The sequence below is a fragment of the Lissotriton vulgaris genome, chromosome 1_1 (genome assembly GCF_964263255.1).
Source record: "Lissotriton vulgaris chromosome 1_1, aLisVul1.2, whole genome shotgun sequence".
Lineage (NCBI taxonomy): Eukaryota > Metazoa > Chordata > Amphibia > Caudata > Salamandridae > Lissotriton > Lissotriton vulgaris.
The window spans coordinates 674350742-674377652 of NC_141685.1; the positions used below are offsets into that span (position 1 = coordinate 674350742).

The 26911-nt window shown below is 44.0% G+C and overlaps 1 protein-coding gene across 2 annotated transcripts in view; it reads left to right on the top strand.

Moving 5' to 3' along the window:
* The window catches only part of SASS6 (SAS-6 centriolar assembly protein), a 222966-nt gene that overhangs the window by 127076 nt on the left and 68979 nt on the right, over positions 1-26911 (top strand). For both annotated transcript variants that reach the window (XM_086954522.1, XM_086954533.1), the window contains exon 11: positions 4435-4614. In XM_086954522.1, coding sequence (XP_086810648.1) covers positions 4435-4614 — 180 coding nt within the window. The remainder of the gene's footprint in view (positions 1-4434; positions 4615-26911) is intronic.

Below are 26911 nucleotides of genomic sequence, written 5' to 3' on the forward strand. Positions count from 1 at the left end.
TAACTGCTGGGAGAGAATAGGTAATATAGCCATCCAAGGTAAGTATGTTCTTTGTATCCCAGGTCTCCTGTAAATCAATAATGTCTGCAGTACCTATAAATTCCCTCCAAATAGGATCGTCAACTTTGTTCCTTAGTCCTGCAATATTCCAAGTTACCACCTTTATATCTCCATTATCTCTGTTTGCTTCCCTGCCTGCTAGTTGACTATTTACACTAATTACTAAATCCCTACCTTTGCCAAGCTCATGGGCAACAGAAGCTAATACCCTAGTGTCCACACTGGAAACCCCAGTCTCCGGGGCCATTTTTGCGGGTGAGATGGGTGTGGTCCTAATTCCTTTATCATGTCCTGGGACTGTACTCGCCTGTTGTCAATCCACCCAACCTAAATCGGACAGGCAGTCATACTGGTTCATCATTGGGATGTTAGAGGTTATCTAGTGCATGGGGAGCTTGGACATAATTATGTGAGTAACCAGCAAACATGTCATTACCCCTAAAACTATCTGCATGATGTCTAATGTCATGATTATGTCTTCCTCCTCTTCTCTGTACTAGATTCCACCCCTCCTCCCCACCCCTGCCCCAACTGTTGAAATTCCTGTCCCTGGGCACCTCTTGCCTTGTCACTCCTCTGTAATAATTGGCATCTTTAAGCCAACTCCGTCTATTATCCCGTTGCTCATTAGGCGTATAAAAAAAGGACAGGGGCCTAGCCGTGACCAAAGTACCATTATTCCGAAGATTCCCCCGACAAATATATTTCACAATGCGGGAATCTTCAAAGGTCACTACTATACAGTCCCCCTGTATTCTTTTCCTGTTATGTCCCACCCAAGGCGTTCTCTCAACCATTAAAATGTTGCCACAGAAATTTGATGGTAGAGGGTAATTATTAGCTAACCAGTGGCATACCTTTTTTTTAAGCGCCTGAAAGGTTTCTGAATATGGAGGGGCCAGTTCCGTGACCCCCGTCAAAATAATCACGTAGGGACAGGCTTCTGGCGGTAGATGAATATTTTGTTGAGTCATGATTTTCTGAGGGGGGGCTGGGTCGGGTTTTGGGGTACAGGTAACGGGGCCTTTTGAATTACCCTGATCTGTGAGCTTATTTAATGTAGGGGTTTGAATACTCTCTTTATTACCCACAGGGTTAGGGAGATTCAGTACCGGGTTCTTGGGCGTCTTATTTTTGACCGCTTCTGAGCTCTTACCCGCGGGCCGGGGTTTACTGACTGGAGCAGTGACATTAATTGCCCTATTTGCGTAATGGGTATCCTGAAACCTTATGTCCTTGTGTATATCATTAAGCAGTTTTTCGATACCATGGAGCCTAGCTTCTAGAGGTGCAAGTAGTGTTTTAATAATTTTTCCTCCTCCACATCAATGACCCCTATTCTATCAACCCCGACCTATCATCTATGGTGCTATCCTCAAGGATATCAGCCAAGGAATTGTCCAGGATGGTATCATCAATCATATTCAAGGGTAAACTTGCGATCTCAGATTGAGCTACTTCCGCCCCAGTTATCTGCCCAGCAGATTGCCCACTAGGGGCTCTCAACTCTACAGTTCTACCCCTCTCATTTGAGTCACTGCTAGTATTCCCGGCAGTTAAAGCACTGACTTTCTTAGCACCGGGGATCTTAATGTTTGGGTTCTTGCGTTTGGGAATAGCCCCCTCCCGATTCCCCCGCTTGTGATAATTCGCGGTCGCTTCCTGGGAGTCTACCTGAAGATCTAGCGGATTAGACTCAAAACTAGTCCCTGTAAGATTGTGAACCTGAGCCTGAGGGTTAAGGGGTGATGGGTCTCGTGAGCCTGGCTGGGTACAGCTCACATTGTGAACATCAACAAGAGTCTGCACAAGGTTAGGTATGTGTAACGAAGTATCAGGGTTGCGTACAGAGCCAATGAGACCCAAAGACGATCTTTTGGCTAGAGCCAGATCCTGGGAGACCCTCCTTTCCATGAGTGCGATGCCTTGATCGATCAGGGAGTTAGTGCGCACGATAAAATCATCTAATGTGCCGGTCAGCTTTTTACCACCCGCAGCCGCCATACTTCTAGTTTCGCGGAAATCCATCATCCTCACCAAGAAAAGAGAGAGGAAACAGCAGGAACCGCGGACACTAGGCTATTGTGAGGGGTACAATTCAGTGACGGCTAATTAGCTAAAAAAAAAAACAACCCCAGCTAACATACAAAAGCAGACAGGATAAATTTACATAATAAAATAAAGAGCCGCAATCTCTAAAGAGCAGCCAAGAGCCTAGGCCCAATCCAGTCTCTTCCGGCCTCTGACTGCCGCAGACGGCCCCCCCTTGTCCCGGGCTGCTCCCACGCAGCAGTGTACTGTTCCTGTTATGAAGGGTAGAGGGAATTCAGGGGGCGTGGCAAGCAGCAGGGAGAGCGGACCAGGTGTGGTAATTAGGTCGTGCAGGGACTCCTAGGATACGGAGTCCCTACTACACAGCTCACAGCCGAATCCTCGCCCCTCACGTTCCACTCTCAATGCAGGCAGTGTCTTTTCCTCTCACTGCGAAGCGGGACCCGCGGAGCGTGTCCGGCGAGCAGTCGGCAGGCCCCTAGGTAGACGGCAACAAACGGCAATCCGAGCCGGCAGCTCCTCCTCAACCAGGCAAGTACAAAGTTTTTTAAAAGTATCCGGCACATTGGCCTCAGATAGCACCGCTTATCAGTGCTCAAGTTCGGGGGGCGTGGCAAGCAGCAGAGAGAGCGGACCTGGTGTGGTAATTAGGTCGTGCAGGGACTCCTGGGATACGGAGTCCCTGCTACACAGCTTGCAGCCCTGCTGCAGGACGAACCCTCGCCCCTCATGTTCCACCCTCAATGCAGGGAGTGTCTTTTGCTCTCACTGCAAAGCGGGACCCGCGGAGCGGGTCCGGCGAGCAGTCGGCAGGCCACTGGGGAGACTGCAACAAACGGCAATCCGAGCTGGCAGCTCCTCCTCAACCAGGCAAGTACAAAGTGCTTGCCTGGAGGGGGAGGGAGGAAAGGCAAGCTAACAGGCAACACAGAAGGTTCCGTCATGAGCATGCAAAGGGTTAATATGATTTCATTTTTCTAACAGCACTGCTCCAAAACACAGCACAGACGCATCGCGTTCACCCCCTAGCCCCTCCCGCGCTGCGGCGGAATTCGCTGTGCAGGGAAAGGGTTAATATATTATTAAAGTTTACATAAATAAACAAGCAAAATGTAAAAATGATACATGTAAATGTGAGGGAATTTGAAATTGCAGGCAAAAAATTCAGTTTGTATCCTCAGATTGATTTGCTGGAGCAGTGCAAGTTCATCAAACCGAATATAGTGTGGTCGCAATTGAATTTAGAAAAGCTCCAACCTTTCCATTAGTTCAAGGTTTGTATTTGTGAGCATGTAATCATTTGTTTGAGTGCTTTTTTTTCTTTATTTTTAGTGTAGTATTGTGCGGGTCAAATCATTGAAAATGCTTAGGCTGAGGTTCCCGGATTTCAATAATGATTCAGTGGGGTCCCTGTGTTTCAGTAATGATGAAGGGTGGGTTCCACAAAAATTAAGCGGTTAAGAACCACTTTTTTAGAAATAATCGTCCCGTTTAGTTTTTCCTTAATATCTGCATTCTTCCAGGATTTCTCAATTTGCCATTTTTCTTGTGGTCTGGAAAAGTTTAATTTCAACCTTGAATGAGGTTTTCTTTCTGCATCTTTGGGTTTTATTTTTTTTACATTCACTTTCTTTTTTTACATTTTCCATGCCATTTACCTAATGTTACACGTTACAAGTTTACAAGTTAATTAAAAAGGTTGTGATATAGAAACAAAATGATTCTGCCCACTGTGTCTCGTAATTAATCGGGACTGCTTTACAGCTAGTACTTCTGGTCTTCATAAACATTTTGCAACTGAGATTTGTGAAAGCTACCATAGGTTATCTGACCTGATTAAAAATTTAACTGCATTCTGAGTCTAGTAATGCTCCACCAGGATTTGATAAGCCTGTTTAAGTTTTCAAGTGTGTTATCAATGTGTTTTCCACATCACATAAAAGGTGCTGGTTTTCGGGGATAAAATAATTTAAAAAAAGGAAAGCCAAATAAATTCTCTGCTATATGGGCAAACGGGGGGGGGGGGGTCCCAAGATTTCTAGTAGTAGTATGATTTGAAATGATTAAGTTATTCTAAAGTAGCAAAGATGGTGACAAGTCTTTGCAGTTAGTTTTCTTTTTTCTTTTTTTATGTTTCTATGGTATTCAGATGTAACAAGAAGTGTTTCCATTGTGGAAACTGCACTGAAAAATGAAGTGATCAGTTTTATGTTCAAAAACATTGTTCTGGATAAAGTTTTTAGTTTGCATTTCGATTTCTTTCTTTTTTGTGTGTGTGTGTGTGTGTGTGGATGGGACTCACTTGTTCATTATGTTTTATAGGCCAACGAAATCATTAAGAAATTGCAAGGAGAAATGAAAACACTTGTGGGAAAATTAAAGTTAAAGAACACTGTGACAGTTCAACAAGAAAAGCTGTTGACTGAAAAAGAACAGCAAATCCAGTATGAGCAAAAAGTACTTCAGGACACTAGGCAATCACTTCAACTAAAAGAAGATGAGGTAAAGTATAAAAAAAAAAATTCCAAGGTGTTGAATACTATGTGAAAAGAAACTTCAAATCCATAATCTCTGAAACACTTTACCTGCTATTCAGAAGAATATTGTTTTTCCCTTAAAAGTAAAAAACTTTTTTCCCGAATTTTGCAGAAGTCCAAGCTTTGGTGGTCAGCTTTTTACCTTGCTTGTTTCTTTTTGCCAGCTACTAGCAGATTCTTATGGATACTGGTGTTGCTGCTGTCTCAGGAAATCTGTGTTGGAGACCAAGGCTTCCCTTCATAAGTTGTGCAACCACTTTTGGGAAGAAACTGGCAGTTTTCGGCTGCAAATTTGTGTGTACTTTCTTGAAGTACATTAGAGTAATAAGCACATATACAATTACTCAGTTGGTTAATGGAGGAACATAATTTTAGATCTAAAATTCTCTAAACTATGCACAAAGCGATCTTTTTTCCCCCCATTTCTTAAATTCTTTTTCTTTATGCAAATAATCATTCACCATAAATAATGGTCTTTACCAGAAGAAGGAAAACGCAGCAGTTTAGACATAGCATTGATTTTCCTTCATTAATGTTTTTCACAGTATATCTGTTACACAGCTAAAATATTCGTGGAAAATTAGACAGAGGGAACCTGTACCACCCCTCCCTCATACAGTCAATCTGCATATGTGTACAGGGTCATTATCCTTGTGGCCACTATCAAGATTGCCCTTGTGATATGTTGTTAAATTAATTAGGCTACATGGTTTAGATCACATATCTCGCACAATTTCCCCTAATCTTTTGGGGATTTATGTGGGCATCCCCTGCACATTTCTTTTTCCACCACTATACACTAGTCCACATTCAAAACCCAAATCTCTCATTTTCACACCCTGAAATCGCGATGTGTTCCACATGGCCACTGTAAGTTCTAAGATACAAAACAACCGCTCTTTAAGTGACAAATGTTCACCCCATATAGCCAAGCCTTTTTGTGTATTCCATTCTTTGCAGGTTATGATTTCATTTAGTTTAATTTCAATTTTCATCCAGTAGTCCACGATTTTAGGTTAATCCCACCACATATGAATATAAGTTGTTGTAGGTCTTATTGAAAGTATTCCATTGCCCCGAGTTAATATCTCCTGTTGAAGGTATGATGTGGAATTTTGACTTGTACTAGCCAACACCTTGCCCTGATTGCTACTTCGAAGTGAGCCACTTTGCCTCTTCCCATTATTCATCTTCCAGCTACCCTATGTCCTTTTGCCATTTTTCTTTAACCAGTGTCAGTAAATCCGGTGAGTTGTTTGTCAGTTGTATATTGGTGATGAGGGTTTTTTCTGGTATGGTTCTGTCAAGACCGCGTTTGTAATTGGAGATATATCCTGTATCTTCTATGTTGATATTGTCTGCATACTATGGGACCCTTCAGTCTCAATGCCCGACCCATACATTCCATTGTCATGTGCAATCTTCACAAATTGTGTCTTGAGGCCCTCCCTTTCATGAAGTCAGACTGATCTGTGTTTGCAGTTAGCAAATGTATTGTAATATTGGCAATTACTTTGGCCTAAGCCCCCTTCTCCACATTCAGAAAAAATGTGACTATATGAGTAACGCTCCTCTGTTGGTTTGCTCTGTTGTAGTATTCGTGTTATAGTTACCTTCCTCAGAATCTGTGGTCATTGACCTGCATCACTGGCAATCTATATAGTGCATGCGTATGATCTGTAATTTTATTGGCTAGGCAATTAAAGTATTCTACCTGTAGTCCTTCAGGACTAGTGTTAGTGTAGTTTCCCCGTTTGGAGTTGGGCAGGACTGCTGCAACTGTATCTGCTCCAAGTCTTCGTTTTGGCTAAGTGTAGGCATTGCTATATCCCTTGTAAAGCTTCCCAATTAATGTCTCCTATTACCTTCTGGGTGTATACATATCCTGAAATTATTTTACAGAGTTACCATTATCTCGGTACTGCTGCTTACTTCCTAGCTTTCACAGACCTTTATTTCCTGTGGATACTTTAAACCGCAGATTCCTCACCTTGTGACTATCCCCAGACACAGACTGGATCTGGGATCTCAAAAAGCAGTTTCCCTGCACACAGGTGGCACCATGTGGCTCTGTGCTGATATCGTTCAGCTCCAGAAATGAAGAACAGGTTCACATCTAAATGCAATCTATGCATGGTGGCCTCAGTTCCATTCTTCACATGCCTTTAGATGCAGATCTGGAGCTTCGCTCTTTTTTTTTTTTCCTACTTTGTGATCTATTTTCTTTAAAGATTTTCCCGCGTGCAACGGAATATGCCACCATCTAAGACTACAGGGTTTAAGCCTTGTGTGGACTGTCGCAAAAAAGTTGTCTGTGACCCATACCTGCGAGGTGGGTTTCTGGTGTTTGTCGTATGACTCAAAGGTCTTTGACCTTAGTGCCACAATGAACCTGAAGGCCATTCATTAGCATGAGGCAAAGATTTGTGGCAAAGCACCACAAGACTACACTCTGGCCCTGCTCTAGGCGGAAGTCATTCCCACAGCAGATTATCTTCACTGTCGAAGTCTTTGGGTAAGTCAAAGAAAAAACATACCTAGTATCAGATAAGCCAATCCACTGGCATCCTGTTTTCTTCATCATACGCATGAGCAAACTCTTCCCCATCCCCACCATTGTCATCTCCATATGACTGGCTCTAACCAGCGTTGGAGCGAAAAAGTTGGTCCTTTGTCTGTGCCCATCAAGAGCTTTAGTGTGTGAGTCCGAGGGGTTAAGTATTTGGTGCACCACATCAGTATCAAGGTGTGGCCTCAGTCAAGATGAATTTGACTCGGAGTTGCAGAAAACAGTGGGTTGCGCTTCTTTTTCAGCACATCTATACAGGCATCAGCATGTATTGGACAGGCGCAGAGTTTGGCGCCAAATCCGAAGTAAAAATGAACTGATGCCTGTGAGAAGCCCAACGTAGGTTCAAGGGGTACAGAAGGCACCAATGGTGGTTTTGCCTGCAGTGAGTAACCTACCTCAACGCTCCTGTGGATAGTTGAGGCCCATAGGCATAGGAGAGGGAGGCAGCAACCTGCCAAAGATTCACAGTATGGCCTCTCTCCAAGCTACGACCTGCTGCAACATCGCTTATGGACACTGTGAATGCATCAGGACCAAAGACTGAATCTGCACCTCAGTGGAAAGGGAGCGAGACCTTGAGGCACTGTGATGCCCCTGTTCCTCCCCCAGAGTGGTGCAAAGTGGCGGAGTCAGTTGCATATGACCTCCAGATGACAGTGAACCTCTTGACATCATTTGGATTTTTCACCAGCTTGCTGAAGTTACACTAGACTCTTTTGCAGAGGCTTCACTTCATCTGAGCAATCCTACAGTGCACTTGAATGCCTTTCCCCCAGGCCAACACGTCCAGGACATTTAGGCTATGATCCATCATCTGTCCTGGGTCTCAGTGAAGGTAGCTTTGAAACTATTTGTCCTTCATGACTACTGCCTTTTGCTGATCGACCATGCCCGATGGCATATGTATGGGATATGTAGTCTCAGTGGGCCCTGCAACTAGGGAACCTGTTAGATTGTCAAGGAGCTCTGATGACGTCCCTCTTCTAAGGAGTGGCACAATACCCTTAGGAGCCCAATTCCATGCACCACTAGTGCCACTCATCAACTACTGCGGGCAGCCAATGTGGCCAGGTAAGGGAAGAGTTTGGGGTTGGGATCCACGGGGAAGGAAAATTGTGAAACCAAGAACGGTCAATTATTTTTTGTTCTATTGACTCTTGCATGATACTGTAATTGTGTTAAATCTTGTAAACAGTCCTACCTTGTCTTTCCTACCTTAAGGATTGGGACTTGGCATTCAATGTATTCCTCTTTTATTTCCTGTCTTACTTACTTGGGAGGTGTTTGTGCTATGAGAGTTTTACTTAATGTCACCAGTGGCTCTGTCTAACCGTTGTCTAAAATAAACATCATGTTAAAACAGGTTTAGATGAGGTCAATGTTTTTTTCCTTTTTTCCCACTGCTCCCCCAGCACGTGTCCCCCCTCCCTACCCGAACACCCCCCTCCCCGATGTCCCTGTGCCCCCTCTACCCGTGAGGAACCCTCCCTACTAATAGGCAAAAGCCTATTTAGCCATTACCCCCCCCCCCCCCCACCGAGCAACAATGTGATCCCCGTTATTTGTTTACAAAATTTCCTACTGGTTACACATCATTCTTAATTGAAGACCCACTTAATCTATTTCACCCCCTGCCCCTCTTTTCTGTCTCTGATCTTCGCTATAAGAGCGTCAGCTTCCTCCCCTGGCCTGATCTGGTGCATGTGATTATTCCACATCACTCTTAACTGTGCCGGAAACTTCAACTGCACCTTGGCTCCTAAGCTGTTCAGCTCCTCCAGCCTTTTCCCCAACTCCCACTGCCTTGCTGCGGTAATGTGTGATATATCAGATCTTATATAGAAGGTAAAGGGGTTGGAGCTGTTGAAGTATATGCAGCCTTCTTTTAGTGTGGTGGAGAGAATCTGTTCTTTTCGTCAATGGGTTAAGGTGCCCTCGGAGGCAGAGGCTAATCCTTAAACATCTAGAACTATCAACTGCACAAATATGTCTGTTACAGGAGACACACCTGAGCCATGAAGAAAGCACCTCAATTTTTTCTAAGGTTACGTGGGTAAAGTGCTTTGGTGCCTCAAAACAAACAGCCCAAAATAGAGGGGTCGCCATATTAATTAAACCAGGGACGCCCTGCAATATAAAAAAAAGCACAGTCAGACTCCCCTGGTAGATGGTTGACCGTTCTATTAGCATTCGAGAATCATGATATGGTCTGTGCCTCTTTTTACGGTCCAAACGCGGACGATCCAGCCTATATCCACAAATTACAATCTGTGCTGATGCTGGAACCTTCACCATACGTGATAGGGGGAGATTTTAATGTCTTGATAGACCCCCTTAAGGATAGATCTAATTTAAGTCACTATAAAGCTGCTATAAAGGTGCAGTGAAGGTACTTTGGGCATTAGTTAACATGATCCACGATATGAATTTAGTCGATCTATGGAGGGAAATAAAAGGAGACGAGAAGGGTTTTACCTTTTATAGCAAAAAGCATTGTCATTCCTCTAGGATTGACTATATATTTTTAGACAGAGGCTCAATAGCCAACCTAGGGGTGGTTTCAGTCCTCCCGAGTCACTTGTCCGACCGCGCACCCCTACATTTGTATATCAGATTGAGGAGGTACAGCGGCAAGCAAGGTGGACCCTTAACAGGGCCAAGTTGCTGGACCCCGAGGTGATTGCCGCTGTGCAGGCACCTTCCTTGGAGTTTTTCTTGCTGAACTCAGGCTCTACAACACCTGATGTAGTTTGGGAAGCCTATAAGGCCTGGCTTAGGGGTAAACTCCACGGAATTATCTGTTATAAGAATAAGAACGAAGCTGGGGTATTAAAGGGTATCGAAGGGAAGATAAGTGGCTTGGAGAGAGAAAGAGATGGTGTTAGTAACGGGGACCGGGAGCAACTCACTCAGACTCTGAGGAAGTTGGAAGAGGCAAGATCAGAATACAGAGGGAAACTGGAAGCTAAATGTAGGGTGCAGTGGGATACCAGAAGGATGCAGAATTACGAATATGGGGAAAAGGCTAGTGCCTTATTGGCAAGGAAAGCCAGGACTGACCGAGCTAGGAATAATATAAAAGAACTATCAACGCCAGTTGGGACATTTCAAATAAGACCGAGGATATACAGTCCTGTCTTCTTTCCATGTTCTCAGAGCTGTAAAGAGAAGACCTGGCTCCTCTGCCAAGTTCGATTCAGTCATTTCTCAGCAATAAACAGCTCCCCCGTACTTTCAGAAGAAAGCAAAAACAACTTAGATGCCCCCTTCACGTCAGAGGAGATTGCAGCTCAATAAATAAATCTAAGAACAAAAAAGCTGCTGGTTCAGATGCACTCCTGAGCGAAATATATAAACATCTTAAAGTGGAGCTTTTAGAAGCATTGGGAGATACCTTTAATTCAATCTATAGTTTAACTGGAAAGGTCCCTAACACTTTGAAAGAGGCAATAATAGTTCTGATATTAAAACCTGGCAAGGATCCAAAAAAGGCAGACTCTTATCGTCCAATCTCCCTGCTGAGTGCCGATTTATAAGATCTTTATGGGCATTTTAGCAGGGAGATTGGCCAAACTGATACCAAAGTTAATACATCGAGATCAGAAAGGATTTGTCGCAGGGAGATATATCCAGGAACAAACACAGCTCCTAATTGGCAACATCGATTTGGCCATCCAGAGGACAGAACCCTTGGCCGTCGTCGCTGTCGACGCTGCCAAGGCCTTTGATAGAGTTTGCTGGGTATATCTATGGGAGGTTCTGAAGGTTATGGGTTTTGGCCCAATCTTTATACAAACCCTGCAGATCTGCTATCAGGGTGCCTCTGCTCGAATATTTCTAAATGGTCTCCTTACGGCGAGCTTCAACATTCAGGAAGGAACTAGGCAGGGGTGCCCGATATCACCTCTTTTGTTTAATTTGTACGTGGAACCATTCGCTCAGATGCTCAGACTGGATGATTCAATCTATCCATTTAGATCAGAACAATATAGCTCAAAAATAGCTCTGTATGCCGACGATTTAATACTGTACACAAGTGACCCAGAGACCGCTATCACGAGGGTGGAAGAGTGTATGTGTGAGTTCGGATCGCTCTCCGGGTTTCTTGTTAATTAAACTAATGTGTTGGAATCTGGAGTGGTCAGGGACAGTAATTGAAGAGATGAGATACTTGGGGATTTATGTAGTGAAGGAAATTGAGAAGATACCCGAGTTGAACCTCAAGAGGGTGGTAAAGGAAATTGATAGTCTCTTTAGCAGATGGAGGAATCGCCCCCTGACCATCTATGTGAAAACCAACTTGGTAAAGATGGTTATCCTTCCTAAGTTGTCCTACCTCTTTTCTTCAATTCCATTAACATTTCCTAGCAAAAGTCTGATGAAATTACAGAGTAAGATCAGCAGTTTCGTCTGGGGCAATAAAGGGGTTCGCCTGGCGTGGAAAAAACTCAGATGCAGATTAAAAAAAGGTGGGTTAGCCCTCCCAGATGCAAGGCTGTACGCAGCAGCATTCTAGTTTAAAAGCATACGGATGCTGCTAGTGAAACCTGGGGAATCAACCTGGGGGAGGCTGCTGGGCGAAATGGTGCGGGTGGAAGGGGGAGGAGATGGCGAGGCGTTTCTGTATAAGTTTGGGTCACCTAGGTTCTTCAAGAGGGTGCGTCTGAAATTTTTGTCGGGCAGCTTTGGAGTTATGGTGCAGGCTCCGGCGCAGCTGGGGCATTGGATACTACTCTGAAAATGCCCCCGTGTGGGATGCACCAGGAACACCGGACTGCTTGCAGGATAGTTTGGCATTGCCGATAAAGAGGGCAGGTATTACAATTTGGTCCGAATTGTTGGACTATGGGGGGATATATCCTTGGGAGTACCTGAGGGCAAAGATCGGCCCGGGGCTCTCAAGATTTAAATACATACAGCTAACATCATGGTATGAGGCAGAAAAGTGGGAGACCATTGGAAATAGAGAGATTGAAGACCTGTTGCGAGGGATATGCCCATTAAACAAGGACATTTCTGTGTGGTACAACAGCTTGTTTGAGGTCGAGGACCATGAGACATTCCCCTTGCTGCAGTATGGACGGAAACCCCACTTGGGCCGTCAACAGACTCTTTGTATGAATCTTCATTAAAGACCCTGTACAGATCTGTCGAGCCTGCCTGTTTAAAAAAAAAAACATTTATTTGTCATCAATAGACTCTACTATTAGAATATAATAGAGGGGTCGCCATATTAATTAAACCAGGGACGCCCTGCAATATAAAAAAAAAGCACAGTCAGACTCCTCTGGTAGATGGTTGACCGTTCTATTAGCATTCGAGAATCAGGATAATTAATTAATAAATTGCCAAGTTCGCCCTGACCCTGCCCCCAAATGCCCCAGGTGTGCGGCACCTCTTGCCAATGACCTACATATCTTCTATGAGTGTCCAACACTGACGAGATTTTGGACAGAGGTGGGTGACAATTTACGGGACATTTTTAATACCAACATAGAGATTAATATACAACTGGTGTTCTTTGGAGATGATGGCCGCCTCAGCCAGAACCTCTCTCAGAAAGATAGGGGTCTATTATTGTATTTGATATTGTTGGCCAGAAGGGAAGTGTGCAAGAGGTGGAAAGATCCCCTACCCCCGCAAAGGGAAGACTCGTTCAAAGCTGTATTCTCTATGGCACGATTCGAGTACGAGGGCGTGGAGGACAAGATATCGAATATCTGGCACCCCCTTGTGAGCTGGGGTAAGAAGCTAAGATTATTGTAAACATCATTGGTCTTATGATTACACCAGGGTCCCTTACAAAATAAAGGGACTGGTCGGATGACCCCCAAGCGAGTGCGGTAAGCCATAGGGACGACAGATTACGAAGGCGGCTTCATAAGACGCTTGAAAGGTGAGATGAGGACCAAAAAAAAAAAACTGCCTAAAGCTCATTAATAACAGTCACAATGAGTCTTTAGTAACTGCATATTAGAGTCTGCATATAATTCCATGGTTCCTCGCTGAAGGGATTTGAAAAGTTCTCTCAGGCTTTGAAAGCTTAGTCTGTTACACTTGAGTTGGTCTTAAAATTGTAAAGTCACAACAAGTTCTGAACAGTTTTTTTTCTGGAAAGCAATGTTCCTGCTTTAAAAACCCTAAAGGTAAACTGTTAAGGGTTTTTCCTTTTGATCTAGTAAGGGATTGAAGAACAATTTGTTATGTGTTCAGCATCACAAAGTACTTTACTTCATAAACTTAAAATGATTCCTTCTATTTAAACGAGTGGTGCTTCAGAACTACTCTTGGACAAACTTGTGTTGAGCTCTATCAGTGAGTCAGTCAGTCAGAAATCTTTGTCTAAATATCAGCCATAAAAGAAAACATCATTAAAAAATATTTACATTGGATCAATAAAATATTAACAACAAATAATTCTATGTAAATCACATTTTCATTCTCTGGATATCAATATTCTAAATAATAATTCCCACAAATATTGAAAATGTAAAACCTGGATATAAGTAAATTCATAATTTCATTTACTAACAATGTCCCGTAACCGAACAGCCGAAGAAATATATCTGTAGATCATTAGACAAGTAAATTCATCATTTGAAAGCATGAGGTGATGTAATGCTGCCCGACACTTTTTAATGTTTAAAAATGTTAAAAGAGCAATATTAAAAGCACGCCTTGGTATAATGTAAAGTTTACAAAGAAACATGAAATGCAAAGAACTCACGAGGGCACCGGTCCAGTTTGGCATCACGAGAAACTTTACGTGGATAAGAAACCAAAAAATGTGAAATGCCAAACCTGAATCTTATGAGCTAAAACAATTTGGCGTGACTAAAATGGAAAGAAAGATAGGGCTCAATACATGGAGTGCAGACTAACAATGAATGTTCTACAACACTCTTTTTGGCCATCTCTATTCTTCATCTGGTTGAATAAAAATGTGTTAAAAGATCTTTTTAATTTCACTTTTGGTATCTTAGTGATACTAGCTGGATTATAGAAACAATCAACCAGCCCTATGTTCTCTAACTGCTTCTTTATATAGCTAAACCAGGGTATTTTTGTTATGCACTCCAGTGTAAGGCAATCTAAAATAATGGCACGATTTAAGGCTGGTTCTTCCTTCGCCCAAATAGTGTGCCACAGTAGTATCTGAGCAAGCTGGATACGAAAAGACAAAGGAAGCAAGCCAAGTTTGCTGTGACAGATGGTGGCAGCAGTACTTTTAGAGACAGTCAACAAGCGTTTCATAAACATGTTCTCGGCTCTTTGTAGGTCCCCTACTCTAGCACCATACAGGCTGACAGTACATGAGCGTGCTTTATAAATATTAATGATTGCATTGATTGGTTTAGAGCCTAGCTTTTTAGTAAATCTAAAAATCGCCTTCAGGGTTTGGTTAAAACTACTAGTCCTTGATTCTACTAGATGATGTTGCGTGCTTTTCTGATCAAAAAGAATTCCCAAATAGGAGAAGGTGGGAACCTAAGACAATTTTTCATTATTTATAAAACAAGATTTTAAAATGGTGGGAGTTTTACCCACCACCATGGTATAAGGTTTTCCTACATTAGAATTCAAGCCAAGGTCATAGTCAGGTACCCCACAAGACTCACCTGGGCTTGTAAAGTAGTTCTGCAGAGACGACACGAGCCACCGCCCCTGGTCCCAACCAACCCCCGCGGGGAGTAACCCCGACAAGGATAAGATGGATCCAGGGAAGGGGGCCAATTAAGTATGAGGAGTTTCCTTTGGTGGCAGGGACGTGGGTAGGGTCTTGGCACAGCTGCGGGAACAAGAAAGACCCAATTAAGACTCGGTACTACTCCTGCTCCACAACACCCCACAAAACACATGCAAGAGGGAGCCCCTATCTCTGGTACTCACCAAGACACGCTGTTTGTGTTGAACCAAGGAAGAGGACAGCAACTTAGCGTCCAGGAACCTTGATGCCTTGTGAGGAATTTAAAGAAGGCGCTCCTGCGCAAGAACCACCAAGGTACCAAAATAAACAAGAAGAAGGCTCTTCTGCGCGAAAGGGTGCAATGAACAGGAACTCCAGGATGAGCGCTATAGCGTGGCCCAATGTATGCTTCTGCAACGCTCCTGCGCCACTTGCGATAGCACAAATGCGTTCCCACGCTTCATGCGTGATGAAAAACTAGCAGTAGCGCTCCTGCGCAGCTGCCAAACAAAAGAGTAACCCAAGTAAAGTCCTGCACTTCCTGATAGAACAGGCAGCAGCGCTCCTGCGCCACGGCCAAAACGAAAGTACAAAGTAAGGGAATGCAGCAGTGCACCCTCGTAGCTGCCACTGAATACGTCAGTCCTGTCCAAACAAAAGAAACCAACCCAGCGCTCACAGCGCTCAACTTAACGGTGGAAGCAGCAGCGCACCTGCGTGGCTGTGTAACTGAATGAAGCACAAACGGCAATGAAATGTCACGTAACGCGTGAAGGCACAGGAAGCGTTACCGTGACTCGAAGTGTAGCGGACCTTCCGGGAGACTCGAGGAGCAGAAGACCGGTCCTCCGACGTCTGCTGGGCTCTGTGCGAACTTCAGAATTGGAAGCACCGATCCGTCGGTGCTCCATGCTTTTAAGCGTATACCCCGGAAGTGCTTGGTGAGGAGGAGGACTAGACCGGGACACCACTTTCGGCCGGAAGTGAGTATCCCGATGCCTGCATGTGTCTTGTGGCGCCCGGGACGGTGGAAAGCCTCCACATGAGTCATTCATAAAATCATGAAACCTGGTTAGGACGTAATCATCTGCATAAAGTAATACAGGTAGTGACCTGCAGCCTATCGTGGGTACGTCTACACTCACCTGTTTAATATAATTGTCAAGATCATTTATATACAAACAGATCAAAAAAAGGTGCGAGAACGCAACCTTTGCGAATCCCTCAATTAATTTTTATTGAGGCAGTCCGTTCACCACCCGCTCCATATCCGACTCTCCCCCTCGCATCTTTATGCATGGCTACTAGAAAATGAACAATAGATGGGTCAATGCTCATATTCCTCATCTTTTCCCACAGCCTTCCTCTCTGCACCCAATCAAAAGCAGACGTCCGGTCCATAAAACCAAGGTAAAGGGATTCTGCCTTGGCTAGTGTATATTTGCCTATGACCAGTAGCAGATTGAGTCATTGTTCTACCGTGCCCAGGCCTCTCCTAAAACCATATTGGATATCTGAGAACTTTCCACTGTCAGATACCCAGGTTTCCAACCGCTCTAATATTACCCTGCCCATCATTTTACAGGTAGAATTAATTAAGGAGATGGGCTGATACCATTTAGGATCAGATCTGTCCCCTTTTTTAAGAGAATAGGGACTATTGTCCCGGTTCTTCATGAATCAGGAGGACCCTGGGCCGCATAACAACTTAGAAGGATAACAGTGGTAGCCACATTGGTTGATTAGCTAAAATTAGGTCCGCTGGGATGCCATCAGGGCCTGAGGCCTTGGTCTTCACAGTATTATTTAAAGCCCTTTCTACCTACCTCAATCAGTGAAACCGCATTGTTCAAAGGCGGAAACTTGTCAGAGTTCCATCCGGGTGTTGGAGGAGACTTCAAAAGATCTGCAGTGGTGGCTGCTTGACTGAAATTGTACCAGCGGAACCCTCCCCCTCCTCCACCCAGACTAGACTGTGACAAAAGCATTACTCCTGGGTTGGGATGCCATCTGGAAGAGGTGTAGATCAGAAGGTCTCTGATCTCCAGCTGAGTCCCACCTCCTCCTAAATCAGTTGGAACTACAGGTGATTTGCAAGGCCAACCATCAAGGACAGGCTGTTTCAGGTTCTCGCAGGCAACACCACCGCCATGTGGTACTGCAACAACCCGAGTTGTGCCAGGAGGCTCTGCGCCTCTATAGATGGCCAAGCTTTCTGGCCGTTTCAATGGTAGCACACCACTGGGCGGAATCTTTAAACGCCAGGATAGACCAGCTTTGCCCTTGACTTCTAATAGGTCACGAATAGCAGCTTTATCCAGATATGCTCATGAGGATCTTCCAGCTAGGGGGAGAACCCTGGTTTGACCTCTTAGCCACCGCTTAGAACATGCAGGGACAGCACTTTTCCTGTTGGAGTTACCAAAAATATTTATTTTTGCAAAAACTATACCTATAGGGATAGATGCTTACTTATATTGAAGACAATAGGGGATTCAGTCACTACTGCAGATCAATTTTGTGAACAATGTAGACATGTATTTTTGCGTGCATTACTTTGCATTACATTTGAATTCTTATTAACAATCCGAGCCATGGCAACTATCAAAATCGCTCATTAAACCAATTAATTCACATAAACACACCAGTGTGTGCATGAAATAGCAATTCATTCACATGGCAATACACTCCATTTAAATTGGGGTTGAGTCCGAACTAATTCAATGTCCATGCTACAAACTAAAAGTGTTCCAATCATTATAACCTCAAACCTGTATTGCTTTACTGTCCCATCTTTTTATTTGGCTAATTGCTGTAGTTCATAGTTTTCCTAAACAGAACCTCTCTTGGATGAACTGCCAATCTGTTTCAGCCTTCATCGATTGGAACGTTATACAAGGATGTGAAGCATTCAAAAAAACAAATGGTCTCTATACAGGGTCCTTGCATTGGCTGCATCCCTCCCTCAAAGAAATTTGTGAAGAATAATGTGGGTGAAGCGTCTTCATATAACGCAGATGATGAATGAAAGCCTGTATTCAGACAATACCCCATAGCTGCTTCACGGGCGATATCAGAATTACTGTTTAGGGAGCCTGCATTGTCAAGGATATCCTGAATTCACTGTTGCACTGCTTGTGGCGTGGCAAGGAAAGTTCCCACAAATGCTCTCTCTAGAGACTCATTTTCAATGCAGTGTAGCACACGCTCCTCTGCACCATTGCGCTTCTGCTGGTCTTCTCCCCCTCCCCCCAATTTTGTAGATCAAGAACTCTCAGGCCCAAGTCATCAGATCGGGCTGGGAGAGCGTGGTATCTGAAACTCCTGGGCCTGACGATCTGTCCTCTGATCAGGCTGCGGCTTAAGGAGGCTTTTCTGTCACAGCAATAGGGCAGGGCCTTGCTCCTGGGCTTGTTGAATTTGCACCTGTGTGTGGAGAGTGAGTGACAGCAGTTTATCTTCTTCGACCTTCCTCCTGAAGATGTTGATTTAATCCTGAAATCCAGGCATCAGTTAACAAAATCAGTGCATGTATACTGGGATATGTTTGTGGCTTGATGTGGCAACATGCCACACGGATCCGTTGCAGGCCAAACTGTCGGATGTATGTTTTTGGGGTTTTTTTTTGTCTTTGGGCCACGCAAGGTCTTGCTGTGGCTAGTGCGAAAGGTTATTTGCTGTCACTTTCAGCCTTATGTTTGCCAGACCATCCGTCCTTGTTCAATATCACCCGTTAGAATTAATTGGTATATATATATAACTATGAACAACTCCTTGTAATCTCCTACAAAGGTGAAAACATCAGAATGTGTCAATTAAAATGGAATTCTCATTCAGAGGGAAAATACCATCATTGGAAACAGAGTAAAGATGAAAAATTGGTGTACCAAATGGGTAAAACAAATGTGGCCGTAAACCTCATCAAAGCTTGGGAACAGCAATCGCCTCGCTAGTAGAATTTCCTCATCCCATCAAAAACAAAAAGGTAAAGATAATATATAATGTTGAATGAAAACTCTAGGGAAATAGATGAATTAAGAGCGTTACTAAAATAGGACTGTCAAAATGACCAAAAATATGGATAAACATCTGCAAAATTAGCCATCAAATGTCTTAAATAAAAAGTCTCAGTGAAATGCTAGGAAACAAAGGCAGCATTTGGAACAAATCTCATGATATTTGTTTAGTGGGCATTCCCCTAAGATGCAAAGGAATTCTGGAGATGAATGCGAGAGTAAAGGGAGTATTCTCATGGGCTAAGAGCAAAGCCAAATCAAGCAGGAGTGCTTCCCAGATGCTGAAGTGGGTTTAGGTAGCTAAAAGTACAACACGTTTGACTTATGTCCTTCTTGAGAAGCAGTTGTGCACTTGGGTTCCTGTAACAGTTTTTAAGACTGATTCTGATACCTGAATCACCCTCTTATTAATGGAGAGTGTCAGTATTGCACCCCACTCACAAAAAAGGTTCTATAAAGGACCCTCAGAATTACAGTACAGTAGCTTTATTAGATAGTGAGGCTAAGGTGTTTGACAGATTACTTGTGGAAGAGCTAAAAGATTGGGTTAGTATTCTGAATACCTTACTAGTATTTCAAACCTTCTTTAGAAAAGGGTCCAAAACACTGGGTAAGACAATAAAAATCAATCTCCTAGCAGAAAACGCTATTGTCAAAAATACATTGCTATACATTTGCAGGGGTGGCTCTTCCATTATGGCGAATGAGCTATGCCCCACTGCAAAAGGTGATAAATAAAATTATAATATGCACATTTTATTATCATTTCATTTTTGCTTCTCTAATCTGCTGTTCGCGTGAGTCTTCAGTGGGGTGGGACCAGGCACTCCTTTTGTGACAGGCATGACAGGGGAGGAGCAGTGGGCACTATTAAGTGCACATGGCAATTTGGATGGCCGTCTTAGGCTGGCCAAACTGTCATGCGCGCTTAGGTTTCTCCTCCCCTGCTGTGCAACACAACCAGGTTGGAGAAACACCACAGGCTCCAATGGACTGCCTGAGCAGCAAAATAGGCCGCTCAGACCAATCCCAGCGCTTCTTTCATACTGAAATAGTATTCCCAGCATGAGAGGTGCACCTGGATTGGCATTTGGGAGCCTGCGCAGCCTGAGTCTAGGATCCGGAGAGAGCAGGCCGTCGGAGGGACAGGTAGGTGCAGATTTAATTATTTCTTTTTTGTTTAATTTTTTTGTTCCCTTCTCCCCCGCACTCCCACCAAGTAAGCAGCTGCCGCTGTACGTTTTTGTCAATTACAGTGTAGCATTTGACAATTATTAGAGAAAAACTGTGCAGAAAGATATGTGCCTGTAACATGCCAGAATAACTGTTTTGTTTGATTCACCTTTTACACACTGACACCTGGGTATGGCTTAAGTTGGGTAGTGGAGCCCCGCTCTCCAAGAAAATTCCCACTAATAGGAGGTTAAAGCAAGGCTGCATACTTGTTGGATCATACTTCAATAGGTCTTGAAAGGGCTTTAAATAGTTTTCAGTAGTATACTGAGGATAAGGAATTAAAGTTAAATTTGGTGAAGATAAACGTTATAAAATTCAGAAATCTAAAACCTCAATATTCTTGGGGAATGGGAGACCAAAAGCTATTGACTGCACTTTCTTATACTGGGGCTAGGGTATGAAAATAAAAGCACCCTTAAAAACAGCTGAGTGGGATTCTGTTGTGCTGTTTGCAGAGTCCTCTATGGAAACGTTCTAGACTATTAAACTGCTCTTATAATAAATGTATTTGGCTTACTAAGGGGTCAGTCAGCTGACTGGCACTTGGATTTGTTAATGTCTTAACAATTGCAGACCTCTGATTTTGAAATACTGTTTTAGATTTAGAAATGCACTCACTGGGTCATTAAACAATTATGATTTGGAATGAACCTCGCAAATATGATAAAATTCAAAACCATTATAGAATACCTAAACTTGATAGAATTCTAAAATGGATGCAATTAAATGAGTGCTGCGAAAGCAGTACTGGATATAGCCATGTAAAACAAAATCAAAGCGTGTAGCGAGGATCAACTCATTCAAGAAAACATTGAGGATTTCGAAAGGCTGAGAGCATAGCTTCTATTACCATAATATTCATCGCTTACACCACAATCGTTCCTCTCCATGAATATAAGACCAACGTTCAGAACAAAAAACCTTTGGAACCCTGAAGAAAATTCAAGTGTAGAGTCCTTGGTACATGTAATCTGTATTTGCCTCCATTTGTTGATTTTAAGTAGGTTTTTATGATCATGTTTGTAAAAAACCTTTTTTTTGTGCAGTACCTCTCCCACTTTTTGCCTGTGATTTTTTAGGCAATTTTGACTGATGTATACTGGGTCCTTGCTAACCAGGTTCCCAGTACCAGTTTTCCTTCTGTAAAAGCTGTACAATTGTTCCCCTAATTGGCAACCCTGGTAGCTGGGACCTGAGGTACTAAAGAGGGTGCATAAGAGCTGCAGCAAGATTTGTGCCACCCTAAGGGACTCGTCATCAAGCACATCCAAGACAGCCATTGCAGGCTGCATGTCTTGGTGCAGAGAAATGTCACACATTCTTGTGTGCCTTTTCCCTAACACTGCTTGTATTATGTGTAAGCCACTCCTTTCAGCAGGCCTAACATCCCTAAGGCAGGATGCTGAATATTACATGTGAGGGCATACTTGCATGAGTAGATATGCCCATGTGTCTGTCAGTCCTATGTCTGCCAGTACAAGTGACCAGGGAAGACATTTTAGGACATGTGCTGAACACTGATGAAAATGATTACCTCAGCTACACTGGCTTCACTGAAAATAGGGATATCTGGTGCCCCCTGAAAATCTATCAACCTCTGGTGTACTTGCTGACCTGGTTTCTGCCCGCCTACTACCAGAGATGCTGTTCTAACCTCCTAAGGTGAGAGGCTCTGCTCTCAGACAACCGGTTTGGGAGGGGTGTAACACCCCCTCCCACGGTATGACCTGCTGATTAACCTCCTTGGGCCGGCGAGTGTCAAAGACGTTGCCGCTGTTAGAATGTGAATCTGGCTACCCTCAAATTTGAAGAAGCCACCCTCAGTCCAAAGCACCCTTGACACCTGGACAAGCAGGAAAATTAGTCTGGTAGACGTTTCACCTAAGTTGGGCTACTGTGTGGTGGACATGATGTTTCAGAAGTACCCATCTTTGTGATTGCATACTTAGGAATTCTGGGATAGGGTTAAGCCTCCTGCCCACTGAAGGAGGGTCTAGTTTTTACCATATAGTGCCCCAGGCCCATTCTGTCCACATCTGAAGCATAAGAGTCTCAATTGTCCCTGCCAGCCCACAGACAGGTTTGTGTTAAAATTGTCCACACTGCCTCTGCGTCAGAATGCGTCTTTCATTTAGGAGAACAAAATTGTCCAAGAGTAGGAGTGGGGGCCAACTGGGACTTTCCACAGCTTTCGAAATTACAAGTGACCTCAAACCCTTTGTATTCTATGCTTTCTTAAAAAGTTTCTGAGAAGTGACGCTAATCATTTTCGATAAATGTTCAATTTCATTGTGGGTTACGGTCAAACATCAAGTGACCTTTTGGTAAACTTTTGTAACGTGTTACTTCGGTGTTCCTAATATTTCCGGGAAGGGACCAAAGTGTGTCATGTTCTGTGGTCAAAGCACCTGCTAATGTTGTGATTCTGTGGTCAATAGTTCCTCATTAAAAGAGTGTAAATGATCTGCTCTTCAGTGTATTCGACGGACTACCTCGCACAATCGGTCCCACAGGTCATGACTCGTGTGTGTGCGCCCCTCAGCCATCTTCTCTAGCATCCTAGCAAAAAGTGGTCATATTTGGGAGCTGGTAACCCCAAGGGTCAGTAGTCCCTGGCACCAGAGAAGGAGATCCTGATGACCTAAGAAGAGAGGACACTGAGAAGAGAGATTAAGCAGCTGACCTGGTTCCAACTGTGTCGGCCTGTCTGCTGCCATTTTTGATGAGGGACACAAACTTAACTTGCCCTTCAGATCTGACTCCAGAAACTTGGGAGGACTGCCTACCTTTTGAGAAAAAAAAACCTCAAGATCTCCCATGAACAGCTGACCTGTTCTAAAGAACCCCGAAGGAGAAGACTCAGGAACTGCCAAAACCTGACACCTGAAGTAACCACTGCACCAGTCACCCCTGACCTGAGATGAAGCAGGCCAACGGTGCCAAAAATGTTTCCTAGCCCTCCAGAGTTCAAGTCCATCATGGTTTCACCCCTCCTGGACTGTACTGATAAGGAAAAATACGAATCATAAGGACACCTGTCACCCTAGGGGCTTTGGTTAAGAGGACCAAAGGTGTCCCCTGAGCATCGCAAGGCCTCTGCCTACCTGCTTGTTCAGCCCAAATGGTTTTCTAGCCAGAGACTGCAGCCTCATTTTACAGAGACCAATCCCCATTGAAGCACATTGGGCTCCTGGCGCTGATTTGCACTGTGCACCCGGCAGCCCTTGTGCCACTGGTATTGGACTGTTGGTGCTGCCTTGGACCTTGCCCACCACTCAACTTAACTACTGTAGATTGGTCCTGTAAGTCGAACCTGGCACACAGAAAGAGTAAGCATATTTGCACTATATTGAACAGTAATTAAGGGGCAGATATTCAGATGTTAATGTACAAAAAATGTCTACAGTATTGGATTTTTATTGAGCGTAACTATTTTATCTTAATGGTTGAAATGAACTGAACAATAACTTTCTCTCTACACCTTCTGTGATGCGTTTTCTAAAAGATTTGCTAAATCTGTTTCTACCCAAATCCTTTGTTGTGGCACAGTGGGAATTTAGTTTGGTCCTCACTTTCCTTGCATGTACGCCTTTCAAACCAATGCAGAGTTGTTCATTGCATCTCCTCACATTAAAAACTGTTATCACATCTGCACTCTGTGTGAGTGAGCTTCAAACCATCTCTTTCCAGTCTTCTAGCACCGTTTTCCCAGATAAACTGGTTTTAGCCTCGAGTAGCGTTCCTGCTGAGGGTGGTGACCCCTTTTCATGTCAGACAAATAATAATCACACTTCAAACCTTCTTTGAGTTGGCTCATCCCTCGAATGAGGAAGAGTTGCAACTGCTTGGACTCAAAGAGCACACTGAAGTTTTACAATGAACGTGCCAAGAAACATCAGGCGGACAGTCTGCTCTTTGTGGGGTTCTGTGGTGTTACGGGCAAGCTAATGCAGAAATGAGCCGTCTGCTGATGAATATTAAGATCTGCTACGCTTTGGCTCAGAAGCAGCCTCTTGAAGGCCTAAGGGTTAATTCTACCAAAGTTAAGGCTACTACCACTGCATTGTCACCTGAATTGCCTGTCCTGGATATCTATCGGGTTGCTGCATGGGCATTTGTGCACACACTCACCAAGCATTATTGCCTTGACAGCCATGTCTTAGGGGAACGGCATTCCACCAGTTTGGTCCTGCTGGACTATATCTGATTCATGCAGAAGATCTACTTACTTGACAAGGACTGCATTGGTATCTATTCACAAGTTGAGGAATCTGCGATTTAGTAGTATCCATCAGAAGAATGTGTTAGTCCAGACAAGAAGTAAAAGGATAGATGTTTGTTTGCATAAAACTGAAATGGCAATTAGATTCTTACGTTCTTCTTAATGTTGCTGTTCGATGATTCACACTTGCTGGGCAATTGGTTTTACAAATAAGGACCTTACATTTTTATTTGTTTAAATGTTCAGTTTCAATAGAAAATTTGCTAATGCTGTGAAATGTTCATTCTCGGTTCCTGAAATAAGTCCTGTGTGTTAAGACTAGTATGAGTTTCCATTTATCAATGGTACAACACTACATTGATTTCTCCACATCAGTGTAGCAACTTGTAGGAAAGTGCCCCTTTTTTGCATGGTTGCCCCCCACGGTTTGCCTAAAGTTGATGCACTTTGAGTGTGCCCTGGGTTCCTGCCAAACAGTTCTTCCCCTAACTTTACTGTTGCAAAACCCAATGGGCAACTCTGGCCACAAACACGTCCCTTGTAAAAGGTACCATAGGCACTGTGACCAGGGAAGGCCTCTAAGAGCTGCAACACTTATTGAGCCACCATTAAAGGCCCTGTACCGTTACAACACACACACACACACACACTGCCATTGCAGGTTGTGTGTTTTGGTGCATAGCAAAGTGAAGAGTTGACATGGCATACATCCCTGTGTACCATGCCTACATTCCACTACCCGGGCATAGGTAACCCCTTTAGCTGGGTACACTGCACTAGTGGTGAGGGTAAAGGCGCATGAGCCCTGTACCCCTACAGTGTCTAAGTCCATTCTTAGAAATTGGAAGTGCAGTAATGCTGTAAAGAGTATATGGTCTGGGAGTTTGCCATTACGAAGATTGATATCAAATTTCTCAGCACGTTAAACCCACACTTAGGCCAGTGTGGGATTTTATGAAAAATGCACTCAGAGGGCATCTTAGAGATGCCCACTGAAAAACCACCTAACTTTAGTTGTCGTGCCTTAAGCGGTTGTGCCGAGTCACGGCGGGGTTGTGCTTGTCGCGACCCGTAATGAGCTGTTGTGGGAGGGTATAAATCGCTCTCAACCTGCACTAGAACAGTTTGCGTTGTAGTGTTTCTTCTGGTACCATGCATTTCCGGATACTTACCCTTTCTTCCAGTCAAAGTGGCAGCGTCTCCTGCGTTTCCTCGGCGTCCTCTGCTGGGAATTGGATATTCCTGCACAGCGCTGCGGTGTCTCTTGTCCTTGCTCTGCCCCTGCAAGCCCTTCCTCCTCTTCTCCATAAGTGTGAAGCGTCCCGCTGAGTCCCTATTCATGGCAGCATCCTCTCCGCGTTGGTGAGGCGTCCCGCTGTGTTTCTTCTACCCGTAGCGATCTTGAACTTCACTCTTCGGCTGGAGAAACTGAATTGCGGGGGAGGCGCAGCTGCTCGTGGAACTTATCAAATCAGGAAAAAAACAAAAGAGAAAGAAAGAACCAGTGCGGTAAATTGATTATGAACATTAATATTGGCCTGTGCTATAAGGCCATAGTGAGCAATTCTTTTCTCTTTGAGACCCTTGGTTTTTGGGGATCTGCCTTATTCTGTTTTTCTTTTGATTTTCTGCAAATAAGAAATATATTTATGTTAATTATCCTAAAGGAAGGAAACACAAGGCCAACCCAAGTTGCAATTAGTAGTATACTTTTCTTCTATAAATGGACATTTCTAGAATAGGTGAGCGATTTGTTCTCTTACTTTCTTTTATTGCTATCAGAGTTGTTTTGGGGGGCATTGATATTTTTTATTTATGCAGATAAACACTATCATACAGCGTATTGCAGATAAACCCCACCATACAGTAATTGGTCTAGTATTTAAACAATGGAGGAGGGGAAAGTTTAGGTACTAACACTACAGTCATTTGTCCACTATAATTCTCTAGATTATGCAATCCAGCATTCACTTTCTTTCTTGTTACCTCATGTAGGTATTCTCCTGATTGTCTGAACGGACATCCAACCAAGGATTATCGAGGGACAGTGTCTCTCTTTTCCCTTCCCCCGCTTCCCCTTTACAATTGAGTCTTTGACTTGGTTGGACACCTTTGGTGAATAGGGGACATAGGGATCTCTTTCGTCTTGCATATTGTTCCTGCGGAAATCCTGATAAGAGCTTTAAACTAGTGTCCTGTCTGAGTGGCTGCTCGCCAGCTTCCACCACCAGACATGTTTCTAGACCTCTGTTCGAGAGTCTGCCACTCTTGGGTTCCTGAAACAAAGTACATCCTGGGTCGAGGTGTCAAGACTTCTCCTCCAGGATGGGCATGGTCCACGAAGGGGAAGCTTCAAAGGCCTGCCGACTTTGTGAGCTACCCCAGAAATGTGCTGCTTCCAGCAATTGACCCCCTCCTGTTCTGACCCCCACTTTAGGTGGGAGAATCGGCGGGAAAACCAAGTAAGGAGGAGATGTGTGTCCACCTTTGCCAACCCAACCCCTCGGGTGGGGGAGGCGAGGTGAAGCA